Here is a 15,764-nt window from a genome sequence, read left to right as displayed (position 1 = left end):
CCTGGTGAAGACAGTGGCATCACCCACCACCACCCACCCTGCTGCCGTGGTTCTGAGCCTGCTTGCTTTGGGCCTGATTTTTGCTTCACAGTTGCAGATACAGGCTCATGTTTGCACGTAACCCCCTCCTCAGGTGTATAACTGCTTCACAGGTTGGCATTACTATTCTCTCTCTTTATGAGGTGAGGAGAGACTAGGGCATGGAGAGGTCAAGAAACTCGCCCAGGAGTTCCCGTCGTGGCGCAGTGGAAATGAATCCGACTAGGAACCGTGAGGTCGTGGGTTCGATCCCTGGCCTTGTTCAGTGGGTTAAGGATCTGGCGTTGCCGTGAGCTGTGGTGTAGGTCATGGATGAGGCTCGGATCCCACGTTGCTGTGGCTCTGGCGTAGGCCGGCAGCAGTAGCTCTGATTGGACCCCTAGCCTGGGAACCTCCATATGCCATGCGTGCAGCCCTAAAAGGACAAAAAAAAAAAGAAAGAAACTCGCCCAGTGCCAGCTTAGTCCGGACCATTGCCGCCTCTTCTCTGGCAGCTGCCGCTCAGCTTTATTCTGCCACTCGGTAGCTGAGAGTCCGGCATCCTTCAGGGCGGGCCTCAGTCGCCTCTTTCCATTTACTTTCCCCACAAGGACTTCTTTTGCATCCCCCTCATTCCTGTTCCTTCCATATGTCACTGCCTCCTAACACTGAGAGGTGTCGCCCTCTCAGTAAACTGTCCCCTGAAAGTGACCTTGGCAGTTGGGTGGCAATGGGGTCACTTGTGTCTTGTGACAGCCCGTCGAGTGCCTTCTGTGCCGTATCTCTGTACTGAAAGGTGCCAGCGCAGGAGGCTCTTGTGTTCATTCTGTTGGATGGACGTGTTTGGCGGAGGCTGCGTTTATCTCCTGTGGGTGGAGCGCGTCTCTCAGCACCTGTTCTCCTGTAGGTCTCACTTGTGAAACTGGTGGCTGTTCTTTCCCTTGACGTGGCTGTCCTGGCGTGGCCCCTCTGCTTGCTGGCCAGGATGGAGGTTGTGTGCTGCCGTGTCCGGCAGGGATTCGGAGCAAAGCCACTGGCTTCCAGTGCACCTGGGCCATCCTGCTACTCACAGGCGGTGGTGGACCATGGCCAGTGATCCTGACCCTGCGGGCTTCCCGTTTGTTTCCCTGGGTCGTGGGTGGGTATGACTGTAGCGCCTTTTGCATTTTGAAGAGAAGAAATGTCGGCTCCCACCATCAGTATCACTGGGTTGCTGCTGCTGTTACTGTCATCACATTCGTAAATAGTCAGGCGTCCTTTTTATCTCTTACTTGCATCCCAATCCATGTAAAGCGATTCCTTATTTCCAGGTTTTAACTTTGTACATTTTTGTAGGAAAATGAGAAGATGGAGCAGAAAAAGTAGCACAGACACTTCAAGAGAATAAAGAGAATTTGAGGATATTGAGAGGAGATTTACACTCCACTAATAGAGAACTTTGCGGTAATCAGAGTGACGTGATGGAATGTAAGAAATCTGTGTTGATATTAATTGAGTATAGAAAATGTGTTTTTAATTCTGTCTTCTTTCTCTTCAAGAGGTCTGTGAATCTGCTGAAACTGTCTCCAGATTTCACTGACTCTGTGCCTTTTTTTTACCCCCTGTGGAGAAGATTCATCTGTAGCTCTGTTAAACTTAGTGAAGTGGCCCATGACACACATTTCTTGGCGCATAGTAGGTGCGTGGCGTGAGTAAAAGAATAAATGGGAGTTCCCTTTGTGGCTTCTCAGAAATGAACCACACTAGTATCCATGAGGATGTGGGTTCGATCCCTGGCCTTACTCAGTAGGTTAAGGATCCGGTGTTGCTGTGAGCTGTAGTGTAGGTCATGGACGAGGCTTGGATCCCGGGTTGCAGTGGCTGTGGTGGAGGCCAGCAGCTGCAGCTCTGATTCAACCCCCTAGCCTAAGAACCTCCATATGCTGTAGGTGTGGCCCTAAAAAAAATGATAATAATAAATGAAGTGAAGCATGTGTGAACAGTAGCCTTATAAGCTGGTGCGATGTCTAGTCAGCCCTGAAAGTTGTGATACTCCTTATGCAAAAGCAGAAACCACAGACCAGTGGGGTCAGGGGTCAGGGACTGCTTGAATGTCAGCTGGCTCTTTTTTTGGGCATCAATCTTGTTTCTTGAGATTCTAGGCTCAGCCTACTTCAGACATGCTTCTGACTACAGAGAATGATAAGATCTGGGTATTGGAAGGTTGAAAAGTGGGAGGATGATGACATGGGCAGTAGGCATCATTCAGTCCCTGAACCAAGGCAATGCCAGGGTGACCTTCCTGTCTTCTTGCAGGCTGGTTTTCTGGGTGTGCACCAGGGGGTGAGGTTAGGGAATGGTGCCCAGAGGACTTGTGTGGATGAGCTGCTTGGATTAGCTCACCTGTAGTTTTCTAAGAGATGGCAAAAGAGATGCAAGTGGTATTAATTCATCGTGGATTGATTGGGGCACCTTTCAGGTAGGAACAGGGTGGGATCCAGAGATGAAAGAAATAGACCCTTTCACAAGAAAACCTAGAGCTGTTTACCGAATCCTCATTTGTTGAGACAAGCATGCTGTGAAAATGAATTTATCTGCTTGGTGTCATTGGAACAAATATTTGAGTGTCTGTTTTTAGGTACATCCCATTAGTGGATTGAAATTTAAGGTTTTTCCTATTTTAGTTTCTTCCCCTTTTATTAAGATTATTCTAGCACTGGTGCTGAAGGAACTTTAGATCCCAGTTGTGGGACACGTGTATTGATGCAACCTTCCTTGAGGAAGTGCTGGCATGCCTGCCTCCCTGTGGTCTTGAATGAGCTGATCTCTGCTCCTTGATACTCTCTACGAAACAATGCGTCCTTGAGTTAACTTGCATTCTTTCAGCACTTGGAGGAAGAGAAGAGAAACCTGCTGTCTTCATTTTATCCCGATTTGGTTCTGACGTCCATACACGCTCTACATTCACATTGGGACCCTACCTAAACTGGCTTCACCCAGCACCCACTGGGACACTGGCCAATTCCTGCCTCGAACTCGCCTTTGCACCATAGACGCCCATGCCCACGTGTCTCCTGGGAGCTGGGTACTGAATGGATGACGCTTCTACCTCAGACTCAGCACATCCTCTTTTGTCCTGGACCTCTTTGTCCTTGTATTTACCTTCTGCCACCCAAGCCACAAACCTGGACATCTCACACTCGTCCCCCTCCTCCATGGTGACACCCACCATATATCAAAGCCTCTTAAATAAGTCTCGATTCTGCATTTTAATCATCATTTTTCCCCCCAAATATAGTTGCTTTTACAATGTTATGTTAGTGTCAGGTGTACAGCAAAGTGATTCATTTGTACATACACGTATGTCCATGTTCGCTCAGATTCTTTGCCCATAGAAGTTATCACAGAATATTGAGTAGAGTTCCCTGTGCACGACAGCAGGTCCTTGTAGACTCTTCCGACTTCTTCACTGTTGGACTAATGAGCTGTGTATTTTTACCCTTCCGGTCCTTTCTCCGGACCCCTCCAAACCTGCAGAGTAAATGCAGATCCCACTGCTGTGCCTTCAGGGCTACCCCACGGTTTTCAGGATGAAGTTCCCCAGGCTTAGCTTCAGCCCCGAGGCCTTCATCTTCCTCCGTTGATCTCCACTCTCTCAAATCATCACAGTAGTGACATTTATTGAGTACTTGGGATCCGCGGTAATTCTTCAGAGCACTTTGTCAGAATTAAGTAAAATAACACAGGCCACATCCCTGTGCAGCGCTGAGACCCAGAATGTGAAAGAATGTCCAGGGTGCCACAGCTGGGGGCGGGGGTCACCTCTCTGAGCTTCACGTGTCCTGGGGAACCCATCCAAGATTGGCAGCCTCGCCTTAACGAAACGAGCCAAGGGCTCTGCGGATGGTGGGGTGATGACCTGGAATTTATACCCCGGCCCTACTCAGGTCAGCATGGGGAAGTTTTCTGTGAGACGTAAGTGGAAGGAAAGCAGCGGCTTTGACCTTCTTCAGAGTGGGTTCTCCTAAAACTTAAGATTTCCAAACTCTTTGTGCTTGCTTAAATCCATTAGATGGCACTGAATTTCAAAAAGATTTGTGTGAAGTTTTAGTATTTAAGCAATTTGTGAATGGGGGGGTGTTTAACTTCTAAGGTATTTCTTCCATCTGTCAAATGGGGGGGGGGGAGAAAGGATTGACACACAATTAGTATTTATTCGGTGTTCGCCTTTTTTTTTTTTTTTTTTTTTTTAAAAAAAAAACATTGCTACGCAGGTTATACTAATGAAGAGTTGTTATAAAGAATTTTATTATTTAGTTACTTTTTGAATAAACCTGCCAGCTGATTAAAATGAGCCTAATTTAATCAGCATTGTGTTGCATACTGAAGATAATTTGGGAGCATGTCAAGGACACGTTATCTCTCCTTTGTAGAAGCTGGTAAAATAATGAGTGTAGCAAAAAGGAGTCAGAGAACGTTTGAAGTTTTTCATCTCTGCCTCTGGGTGGATATTTAAAAATCACACTTTTTCTTTTGGCATGCAAATTAAACTGAAAGGCATTTTGTAATGTAACATTAGTGTTATATTTTACAAAACAAATTTGTTGAACTCTGATCTTGTGCTCATATTGGCTTGCGGTTGTCAGAATGAAGAGTGGCTTTTTGTGATGTCTCAGTGGAGAGGGAACTTTCATTCAGAACTCGGAGTGAACAGAAGCAGTGGGTTTGGGAAACGAATCGCTGTGAAGAGCCACTCCCGGTTCTTCTGCTGTGCTTTTCTTAGTCACTCTTTTCTCTCGAATTCCCTCCCACTCCTCAAAGTCAATGCAACAGAATCTTTTGAATTCTGGTTCTTCTTTTCAAGCAGTTAAACTCTCAGTCTTTTTTTTTTTTTTCTCTTTTTTTTCTGATGATGCTTTTAGATGGAAGCTAAGATATCAGTGGGAATCTGGTTCTAGTTGTGAAGTCAGCAGTTAAGGGATTACTGACCCCCAAGTGAGTCCCCTCTACAAATGGCAAGTTGCCTTGGAAACAAGGCTGGTTCCCTTAGTCGGAAGTATTGTCTTGTCTGTAAATGGCAGGGACGACGATTCGCTTACCTTTAGTGCTCTGTCTCTAGGTCTAACGTTGCGCTGAGATGCTTTCTGCTTCACGCCTTTTCAGTACCCATGGATTGGTGGGGCCGGAGCCAAGTTTTCTTTTCTTGTGCTTTTAATTTTAAACATAATTTGCAAAATTTAGAACAAAGGAAGTGAGCCTTCAAATTTCTATTTTAGGATGGGAAGTTTTCCACTACTGATTGCCAAAAAATTAAAGTATTATAGTTCCCCGGATTTGACTGGCAAGGAAATTTAGTGATGAGTCACTAAAGATCTCAACTCGGCCTCAGTGGACTCACCAAGTGGAGGCAGAGGTCCAGACGTGCAGGACAGCCCGTGTGAGCTCTCATCTCTTCGGACCTTCTGGGTGGCAGTTGTGCTACTGCGTGTCTGGGCTGAGCCATCACACTGCAGCCTGTCATCCCTTAGGTCTGTGGGTCTGGGGTTGGGGAGAGTTGAGGATGGTGCCACAAACTCGGGAGCCTAGGTGCAATGATACGTCTCTGTGGAACCGAGAAGGGACGTGCCGCTCGTGCTTACTTGTTCAACCAAGTGCAAGTCATGTGGTTGGGGCTGTGGGTTTTGGTAGCGAATCGTCTACAGCTCCTGGCCTACACCACAGCCACAGCAATGCAGGATCTGAGCCACGTCTGGGACCTATACCACAGCTCACGGCAACACCGTATCCTTAACCCACTGAGCGAGGCCAGGGATTGAACCCACGTCCTCGTGGATACTAGTTGGATTCATTTCTGCTGCGCCACAATGGGAACTCCTAGTAGCGAATCTTTTAATTACAGTTTAGAGCAAGGTATCGAAAGGCTGTGAGAGTGTGTGTGTGTGTGTGTGTGTGTGTGTGTGTGGTGTATATTTTCTGTGTGTGTGTGGTTTTGGCTTGTCTGACAGTGCCCGATTGCCTACATGATACTGACTTTTGACTCGTAACACTTAGTTATCCTTTAATGTCGATCCCCAACCCCCAGACTACTGCATTTATCAGAGGGGTCACTCTTGGGGGAGTCTCTCATTTAGGATTCCTTAATACAACCATTCCTGAAGCTCATGCTTGAATAGCTGTTCCTGAGTCAATATACAAGGCGTACTAATTGTCCGGCTAAATTGTGTACAGGTGAAAACACCTGGCTGGTAAAGCCTGTTTGCATACCTCACTCATCCTCAGAGTGATGTCAGCTGGGAGGATGGCAGAGTGGCAGGATGGGGAGCCATCCGTGAGGTCCTGCTGCCTCTTCAACCTCCAGCCCGAGAGCTGGAAGTTGAGGCAGGTTTGAGGTCCAGGTTCCTGGTTCAGTGCGGGGAACAGACTCCAACTCTTTGCCACCTGTAGCTTAGCCAGGAGGAAAAATGGCTGGGTCTTCCGAGTGCTCATAGCATTTTAGAGGTTTTTCTATAAGCTATGGTTTTTTTTTTTTCCCCCCACCAAACAAAATATGCTTTATTTCTTAAGTGCTGAGGAAGCAGAGGATTAATCTTGCATATGTAACATTTAACGTTTTCCAGTAGCAAGCTTGAGGTTCTCCTTCTGCAATGAGTTTTTATTGGTGTAGCTTATATCACTGCTATTATATAAAACGCCATTGGCCCAAATATATTCTTTGACTATAGTTTTGCTTACTCAGGCAGTAAAATGGTAGCTCTATTTAAATGAGTTTTTAACGAATCATGAGAGCAAGTAAGAGTCAGAGAACGATGAAGCATTTAGTGTTGGCTCTGTCATTAGAGTAAGTTCAGTCACTAGAAAGCTTACACATGGATTTAATAGTTTTTTTCCCCATGTCTCCATCATAGTTATGACATCATTGTATTTGATTCTGAGGTTCATAGGGTTTCTTTTTCAGTTTTACCGTCGTCTCTTTGTATGTGTTCATGGTAAAATCACAAGGAATACCACCTCTTCCGGTTTGGAGGCAACCTCTCTCCCCACGTGATTAACCAGTTTCAGAATTATTTTGTTCCATCGTACTGTGCAGTCTTGGTTTTTATTAGCACTTAACATGCGTGTAATATAGCTGTACCCTCATGGAGGTGTACAGATGGGACAGTGGCCCTTGGTGACCAGGTGGGAGGGAGGGGGTTTATATTGTGTCTGACCAGTGGGTCAGCCCACTGATGGCCACAGCATTTGCATATGTTCCTTGTGGTCTGCGGCTGATCGTTGAGCATAACTTAAATTGGGGATCTAATTAGTCTGAAGGCTCAGTGGGTGACAGAGTGTGTCACCCTGAGGGACAGCAGAGTTAAATCCCAGCTCTGAAATGTAAGCTGCAGAGTATCCTCTACTTCACTGTGATTTCCAGATGAAGTATTGTATCTTTATTAGGCATCTGTGACCAAGAAATATTGCTATTTTAAAGGATGCTGCGGGCTCTTGGGGGACAGTGAGCTTTGGTCATTGACAGGAGCTTCTGATGTCACTGGTCTCTCACCTGTTCGGGTATTGAGGGGAATGTCTTACTAACACCCCCGTCCCCCCGCCATGGTATATTTTTATCTTGTTAGGTTCCCTTCTTAGGGGTAGATAACACACTGCGCCGATCTACATAACCATGCTAGTGGCTGTTAATTTTCGTTTTATTTATGTGCCGCAGGTTATCAAGTGTGCATTCTGGGAGACATCTATAAGTGATTTTTTTTTTTTTTTAAGAGGAATGGATAAAGGGAAATTCAGGAACCCAAATACTTTTTTTTTCTTCTTCTCTCTTTACAGCTGCACCTGTGGCATATGGAAGTTTCTGGGCTAGGAGGTCAAATTAGAGCTGCAACTGCAGACCTACACTACAGCGACTGGATTTGAGCTGTATCTGCTGCTGCAGCTTGCAGCAATGCTGGATCCTTAACCCACTGAGCGAGGCCAGGGGTTGGACCGGCATCCTCACAAAGACATCACGTCCTTAACCCACTGAGCCACAATGGGAACTCCACGAGCCCAAAGACTTGATCTCCTTTACTACATTTTATTTTATGTATGTATGTATGTATTTATTTATTTTGCTTTTTAGGGCTGCACCTGCAGCATATGGAAGTTTCCAGGCTAGGGGTCGAATTAGAGCTGTAGCTGATGGCCTGTATCACAGCCACAGCAATGCCAGATCCGAGCCGCGTCTACAACCTACACCACAGCTCACGGCAATGCCAGATCCTTAACCCACTGAGCGAAGCCAGGGATCAAACCTGCATCCTCATGGATCCTAGTCAGGTTCGTTAACCACTGAGCCATGAAGGGAACTCCTACTTTACGACATTTTAAAAAGTGTATCCTGGGTCGAAGGGTCAAAAAAGAAAATTAAAAAAAGTAGAGGTATTAGCTCCCAGTCCTCATCCAGATTGACCTATGGGAAGAAAAAGTCATTTTTGGAATTGTTGACTATCACTAATAGTTTAAAATTGTATCTTATGGAATATCCTCACTTTGGTTGTAAAATACGCGCATCTCCAACTACTTGGTTTTTGTGGTTAATCTTCTGAAATGTTTGCAGTGTGCTATCACTCTCACATTTGCATTGCCTTTTCTCTCTGTTGCATTTATTCTTTATAAGCAGATATACCCATGAAACCTCCCCCCCCGCCCCGCCCCGCAAGATGTGTTGTTTCACATGATACAGCATTATTTGGGGTTCAAAAGCATCAGCCTTATCCTTAAATTCCCCACCAGTGGCACAATTAAGTGCACTTTCTCTTTTGTGTTTCTTGCTGATTTTGTCTTGATACCAGAGACCAAATGATTCAGTGGAGTCTGGCTTCTTTATTGAGGCCACTCACATTCCTTAGGGGAAGGAAGGGTCTGAAAGGCACCTTCAAGTTCATTGTGGTTTTGAGTGTTTTTCCACATGCCCTGGACCTTCTCCAAGGCCAGAAATGCCTTTCTCAAGAATTATAGGTCTTTATTTCACAGTCAAACAATTCAGTATATTAGTATGGAGTACACACAAGACATTCCTGTAGTAATCACCCTTTCCTTCAGCCGGCACACGCAGAAGTCAACAGAGATGGAAGGAAGGACAGCTCCGGGGCTGTCAGAGTCAAGCAGCTTCCACGGCTGTGGAGTCTGGGCCTGGCGTCTTTGCCATCTCACTTAGCCAACTACCTGACTTAAGTCACCTGCCATTTCCTGGACGAAGACACAATCTGCAGGATCTTTTGATTCTTTAAAAAGCTCTTCTGGGAGTTCCTGCTGCGGCACCGCGTTTTCAGGATCCAGAGGTGGTATCTCTGCAGTGGCACGAATTCATTCCCTGGCCCTGTGCAGTGGGTGAAGGATCCAGTGACATGGCCGCCGTTGTGGCATAGGTCGAATATGCCGTGGGTGCAGCCAAACAAACAAACAAAAAATTAAAAAGCTCTTCTGATGAAGACTGAATGATGGTATCACTGGCATTGTTACTCTCAAGTATGTTCAGAAACTTTTAGATGGTCGTAGTAAAATTATGTTAACTTGATAAGGACATTATTCCTTTGGTTAATCAAGAATCAACAGGGAGTTCCCTCGTGATGCAGTGGGTTAAGGATCTGGTGCTATCACCGTAGCAGCTTGTTGCTGCTATGGAGCTGGTTGGAGCCCAGGAACTTCCACGTGCCTCTGACACGCTCTCCGCCCCCGCAACAAAAAAGGAGAGGAAGAAGAATGAACAGAGTTCCCGTCCAAGGCGTGTGAGTGGTCCTCGCCCAGGGTTTCCCAAGGGCCACGCTGTCCACATGATGCTCTGGGCTGGGAAGGTTAGGAGAAAGTAGCATTTCTGAAGTTGGATAGGTCTCATTTCCGGTTTCAGATTCATTCTGTACTTATTTATAGCTAATCTCTCATCATATTAGTCTTTCTGGATCTGTTTCCTTTTCTGTGAAAGGAATTATAAAAAGCTGCCCTGTGTCTGGGGAAGGGGTGGCGGGAGGTGGGGGAGGGCACCTGCGGAAGAACCTCAGTCTGGCGATTGCGACGTTGACGTTTTCAGCAAGGTTTCTCCTTTCCTTTTCCTGTCGTTTGTCCTTCTTATGACTCGCGTGTAGAAGACCTTGCTGCTGATCCTGGAGTTTACCGAAGGGTCTCTTTATCAGCCAGCACATTAGGACTTGATAATAGCTAGCAGCGAGTGTGTGTTTGTGTTCTTCGAGTTGATATGCCTTCTGTCTTGTTTGTCGCAAGTCCAAGTGGAGATGCACCAGATCAGTTTCCTATGGCTGCCGGAGCTAATTACCGCAAGCTAGTGGCTTAAGACATTGCTAGTTTATTAACTCAGTGCTCTGCAGGGTAGGATTCTGACATGGGTGAAATCAGGGTGCCCGTAGAGCCTCCTTCTTTCCTGGCGGCCCCAGGGAGAACTCAATTCCTTGCCTTCTGGGGGGCCCCGTGTTCTTGGCTGATGGCTCCCTTCATCCTCAATGCCAGCGATGCAGTGTCTCCGTAACCACTGTCGCAACTCACTCTGCCCCCGGGGAAAGGGTCTCCGCTTTTCCAGGCTGGTGTGATTGGATGGAGTCTGTTGGGTAGTTAGGACAGTCTCCCTATTTTAAGGTCCTTAATCTGAGTCACATCGTCCAGTCCCTCTGCCATGGAAGGAGGGCATCCATGAAAGCAAAGCCTCAGGTGTTGAGGCTTTGGATGTGGACAGTGATGGGCACAGTCTGCCACCACAACCCTCCTTCTCTTTTGCGATGAGGCAAGTAGGGCTTAAGAGATGATAACGAGGCCGGTGGGTCAGGCCAGCCCTCCTCTAAGAAGTAAGGTCGGAGCTGGATTTGAATGTAGGTCTCTTTAAGTGTGGGTTCGATGCTCTTCGCCACTTTGCTACATGCAGTTCTGGGCGTTCAGCTCATAATTTTACTCGTTAAAGGGGCCACTCTGGATCCGAATGATTTGTATATGCATTTGCATGTGCTCTCTATAAAATGGGTTTTCTGTTGGAGGGTTCAGATGTTTCAGGCAGCGGAAAGGACATGTGGCCGAGTTTATGTATAGGTGGGTCATTGGAGGCATTGTCCTAAAATCTTCCAGTCTTTTCTCGTGGAGCCTTGATGGGTGCACGGATCAGAAGAGAAATTAAGTAATAACGATTGAAAGTGAAAATGAACTTTCAAAAGCAATCTACTTCATGGACAGCAGTGAAGGTTCCATCTGTTAGATGTGAGTCACGTTTCACAAATTTAAAAGCAAGACATTTTCTTTATTTTTTTGAAGGGCATGATGGAGGTTTTTAATATGTGATGTTTCTGTGTAGGTCTCATTTTCTTTCGCTCTGCTACTATGTATTCTTGTAGAGTAGATTTTCTGAAATTATATATCCTTCCCAATTTAACACAAAATTACTTTATATCTGCACCTGGCACTTAAATTTTGGTATAAAAGAAAGCTGTAGAATTGTATGTTATTGGCATATTGCAAATCACCAACTGTGATTCTGCCACTGAAATTCAAACAGCATTTGTTCGTGGCACAGTCCAGATTTCATAATACTTGTGTTTTCTAAAAATGCTGGAGATAATTATTGAAGCTAATATCCGTGTATAAGTTCTTCATCGTGTGTGGCATTTAAAGACGCGTTCTTTGTCATTTTCAATCTCCACTTTCCGTTTGCAGAAAGGACTTGATTCTTGAGAGAACACATCATTGTGAAAAGTTAATAACAAAACTTGAATTTCATTTGCTTCCAATTAAGCGCCAAAATGTCAAAACTTAATATCTTCAAAATGCATATTAAGCCTCACACCTTGTGAGAAGTTTGATATTAAAATCAAGCATAGAAATTCAAAATCCCGATGAAGAGCTTGAAATGAATATTGTTAGCTTGTCAGGGTTACCGAGGGACCTCGACTTTTAGTTTTATTTCCCAGATTGAAAATTTTGAACTGGCGGTACCTCGAGGAATGAGCCATCTAGTGCATGGTTGTCAAACTCTGGCCCATGGGTGAAGTTTGTTCCACCACCTGCTTTGTAAATAAAGTTTTATTTGAACCTTGTCATCCTCATTTGTCTATGTGTTGCATGCCTGGCTGGTTTCATGTTACAATGCAGAGTAGAATAGTTGTGTCAGAGACTAAATGAATTGCGCGGTTCCAAAAACATTTACTGTCTTGACCTTTTTAGAAAAATGTTCGCTGACCTCTGATCTGTAGATTGTCTTTGTTATGGGAAAATGCTTTTCAGGCAGATTGTCAGTCAGCTTGTTAACAGGCCGATTTAGTGTATATGTGCATACAGTATATGGAAACTCTAGTGTATACATACAAACACCTTTCGATTTCTAATAACTGCTTTGGATTCTTTCCCCACTGATGTTGCTTATTTTGAGGTTGAGTGGCCCAACTATTCATCCTACTTTAATTTTTTCTTAGCACTTAACCTTCCTCCAGATTGTTTAATCAGCTAATTATATAAGATGCCACAGCAGGATCCTGCGCTTCCTGTTTGTCTTCGTGTCTCTATGACCTTACGGTGGTTTTCTTTTTTGTCTTATGAATTGATTGATGCAGGTAGCATTTGCGCAACGTGACAAACTGTAATTATAAATACTTTCCACATCCTGAGAATACATCTTTCGGTTCTTTAACTAATAGGAGTATTGGTGTTGAGAAGGCTTGGGCTGGAGGCAGAAGGCATGGTTCCATTTGGGTGCAGTCCTGGCTCTTCTTTCCTTGGAAGGCTGAACTTAGCTTTGCCAGGCATGGAGTTGGTGGGGGAGTTGCCAACGTGTTGCTGTGTCTTAGAACTTCATTACTCTTTGAGATTTTAAAGAAGAGCTGCTGCTGTTGGGTTATATGAAGAAATAAATTGAATTTTCTTTTTTATGGTACTTGTAATGCTGGATTACAAAATGTTTCAATTTTGAAATAATTTTCTATTTCAGGAAAGTTGCAGAAAGACATATTCCCTTCATCTATGGCTCACGTTAACATCCAACAAAACCATAGTGTAGTTACCACAGTTAGGAAATACTGAGTCAGTGCTACTAACTCATCTGTTGCCCTCATCTGAATTTGCTGCTTTCCCACTAATGCCCTTTTCTAGCCCAGAATCCAGGCAAAGACCTCACACTGCAGGCAGTTTGTCTTTCTCCTCCATCTCCTTCAATTTACACACTTTCATCGGTCTTTCACTCTCCTGACCTTGATATTTTTAACGAGTATGAGTTATTTTATAGAATGTCCCTCCTTTTGGATTTGTCTGATGTTTCCTTGTGGTTAAAGTTATGCGTTCGGGGCAGGAATGCCGCAGAAATAATGTTGCTTCTCAGTGAATTGTTCAGCGGGTACACGCCCTTGGTAGGTCTTATTACTTGGTGAAGTACTGTCTGCCAAGTTCCTGCCCTGCAAAGAGACTGTTTTTTCTTTTTCATTAAAAGGAATCTCGTGGGGAGATGCTCATCGCATCATGTTCTCACCCCGTGATGTTAGCACCCACGCGTAGATCTTGCCTTGCGACAGTTGTGACTGTGCAGGTTGCCTCATGATGCTTTTGCTTTCTGTTACTTCTTCCATACGTATTAACCGGGATGCTTCAGGAAGTCAGAGCTGTTTGTTCTCTGCCATCTATTTAGTTATTTCTCCAATTATTTATTTATGTCATTGTGGACTCACAGATGTTTAGTTTATCATAGGTTATACTCCAGTGCTGTCAGTATTTCATTGTGTACAGGTGTCCCACTCTTGGCTGTGGGGCACTCCTTCAGGTTGGCACCCAATTCCCTTTAATGTGCTTCCTTATTTATTTATTTATTTTTTGTCCTTTTAGAGCGGCACCCACAGCATATGGAAGTTCCCAGGCTTGGGAGGAATTGGTGCTGCAGCTACTGCCCTATGCCACAGCCATAGCAACATCAGACCCGAACTGCATCTGAGACCTACATCATAGCTCACGGCAATGCCCGATCCTTAACCCACTGAGCAAGGCCAGGGATCGGACCCGCGTCCTCATGGATACTAGTCGAGTTTGTTACCACTGAGCCACGACGGGGACTCTGATGTGCTTCCTTTGATGGGCTCTTTAGCTTTACAAGGTGTTCCATGACTCATCGTATCTATTTTTTTCTGCCCCCAACCCTGGAATTAACTATTTTTCTAAGGAGTTTTAGTTCATTTATTGGAGAATGGTATTAGAACCCAAGATCTGGATACTTGAGTTCATTGTTTCTTGACCAGCAATTTGACACGGAAGCAACATCATTGCTTTTCTGATCTCTCAGTGAACAGACCTAAGAAATTCATGTCTGAATACCACACCTGCATTCTCACTTGTTTGCCTACCTCCTTATAAAAACCATATAGATTTTTATGTAGATGTCTCTAACTCTAGTTTGATACTACAGTTTATTTCCTTTTTTGTAACTTCTATTTCTGATAGTGAGAATGTTGGTTACCATTATCCAAAATAGTTTTCTTGTTCATTCCTTCATTCCTACTGTGTGTTTGTGTATGAATTTCTGTATCATATGCATGTGAGAAACAAGTTTACTAACTAGAATACAGTATTTCTGTACCAGTTCTTTTTGTCTTTAGCTTTGCATTAAGCAGTGAAAATAGTTTTACAAAGTTCCTTAGTTCTTTTCTTCCCTATCCCCTTTGGTGTGCTTGTGGTTATATTTTTCGTCTGTAACTCAGTTGGGTTTCATTTGTTTGTGTTCCGTGTTAGAATCCCTGACTCCTCTCCCCTCACCTTGCCATCCTGGTTGATTGTAATTTTTTGTCCGTTTTAGGATTTTAATCATTATGATATCTGTAAGAGTCGGAGTTATGGAAAATATATTCAGAAAAGTGTCACCACCCTGTTAATCTCCATTATCTGTTCCTTCTCTCTTTCTTTCAACCCTGTTCCCACTGTCTCCTTGTAGGCTACTCGTCTCATTCAGTTCTTTTATCCTTTCTGGATTTCCTTTGCACAAATGAGCAGATGCTTCATGGTTGTTAGTATCTCCTTTTTCCTCTGTGAAGGGTCTCTGTACCTTATGCTGTGTGTACTGTGTAGCATGTATATGAAATCCATATAGGTGGATATGCACTTTCTTTTCCACTTGATATACCATGTACCAACAGATTTAAATTCACTGCATCCCCTTTAGCATTCTGTGATATAAAACCATTTTATTATTTTCCCCCCATAGAATTTTGGGTATGACACATACAACCTAGAAATGTAAACATCAAGCATCAAAGTTCAGGGCGAGACTCTCTCTCTGAGTTTTTGCTTCCTAAACCATAACCTTCCCGGGTGTGGAAACGTCAGTATTTCTCCTCTGCAGATTTGTATTCCGTGTGGTTTACGTTTTTGGTTGTCATGCCTTTGTTCGTAATTGCACATCGACCTTTCATTTCTAGCTGGTAGCGGTGTTTGACGAGCAAGACCCCCATCATGGAGGTGATGGCACCAGTGCCAGCTCCACGGGCACCCAGAGTCCGGAGATATTTGGCAGTGAGCTTGGCCCCAACAATGTTTCAGCCTTCCAGCCTTACCAAGCAACAAGTGAGATTGAGGTCACCCCTTCTGTCCTTCGTGCGAGTAAGTGCATATTTCATCTTCATTTACGGGGATGCCAGCTTTTGTTATCCAGCCATGCTCCTGTGAATGGAATTCATTATCTGTTTTTATCAGAAATTGATTAAGTGTAGAACCTGGGCAAATGTCTTTTGCAGAGAGGTGGGCAAGATTCTTTACATTTCAATAGATTG

The 15,764-nt window shown here is 44.5% G+C and overlaps 1 protein-coding gene across 50 annotated transcripts in view; it reads left to right on the top strand.

Moving 5' to 3' along the window:
- The window catches only part of PARD3 (par-3 family cell polarity regulator), a 634,673-nt gene that overhangs the window by 234,029 nt on the left and 384,880 nt on the right, over nucleotides 1–15,764 (top strand). For 47 of the 50 annotated variants that reach the window (XM_084980471.1, XM_084980461.1, XM_084980477.1 and 44 more), the window contains one exon: nucleotides 15,414–15,594. The exons of the other annotated variants lie outside the window; for them this stretch is intronic. In XM_084980471.1, the coding sequence (XP_084836597.1) occupies nucleotides 15,414–15,594 (181 nt within the window). The remainder of the gene's footprint in view (nucleotides 1–15,413; nucleotides 15,595–15,764) is intronic. 50 annotated transcript variants of the gene reach the window in all.

The sequence above is a fragment of the Sus scrofa genome, chromosome 10 (genome assembly GCF_054392235.1).
Source record: "Sus scrofa isolate SSC_HxYL_T2T_F1_AM1 chromosome 10, Sscrofa_HxYL_maternal_Yorkshire_Landrace_v2.0, whole genome shotgun sequence".
Lineage (NCBI taxonomy): Eukaryota > Metazoa > Chordata > Mammalia > Artiodactyla > Suidae > Sus > Sus scrofa.
This window is presented reverse-complemented; position numbering and strand designations above follow the sequence as displayed.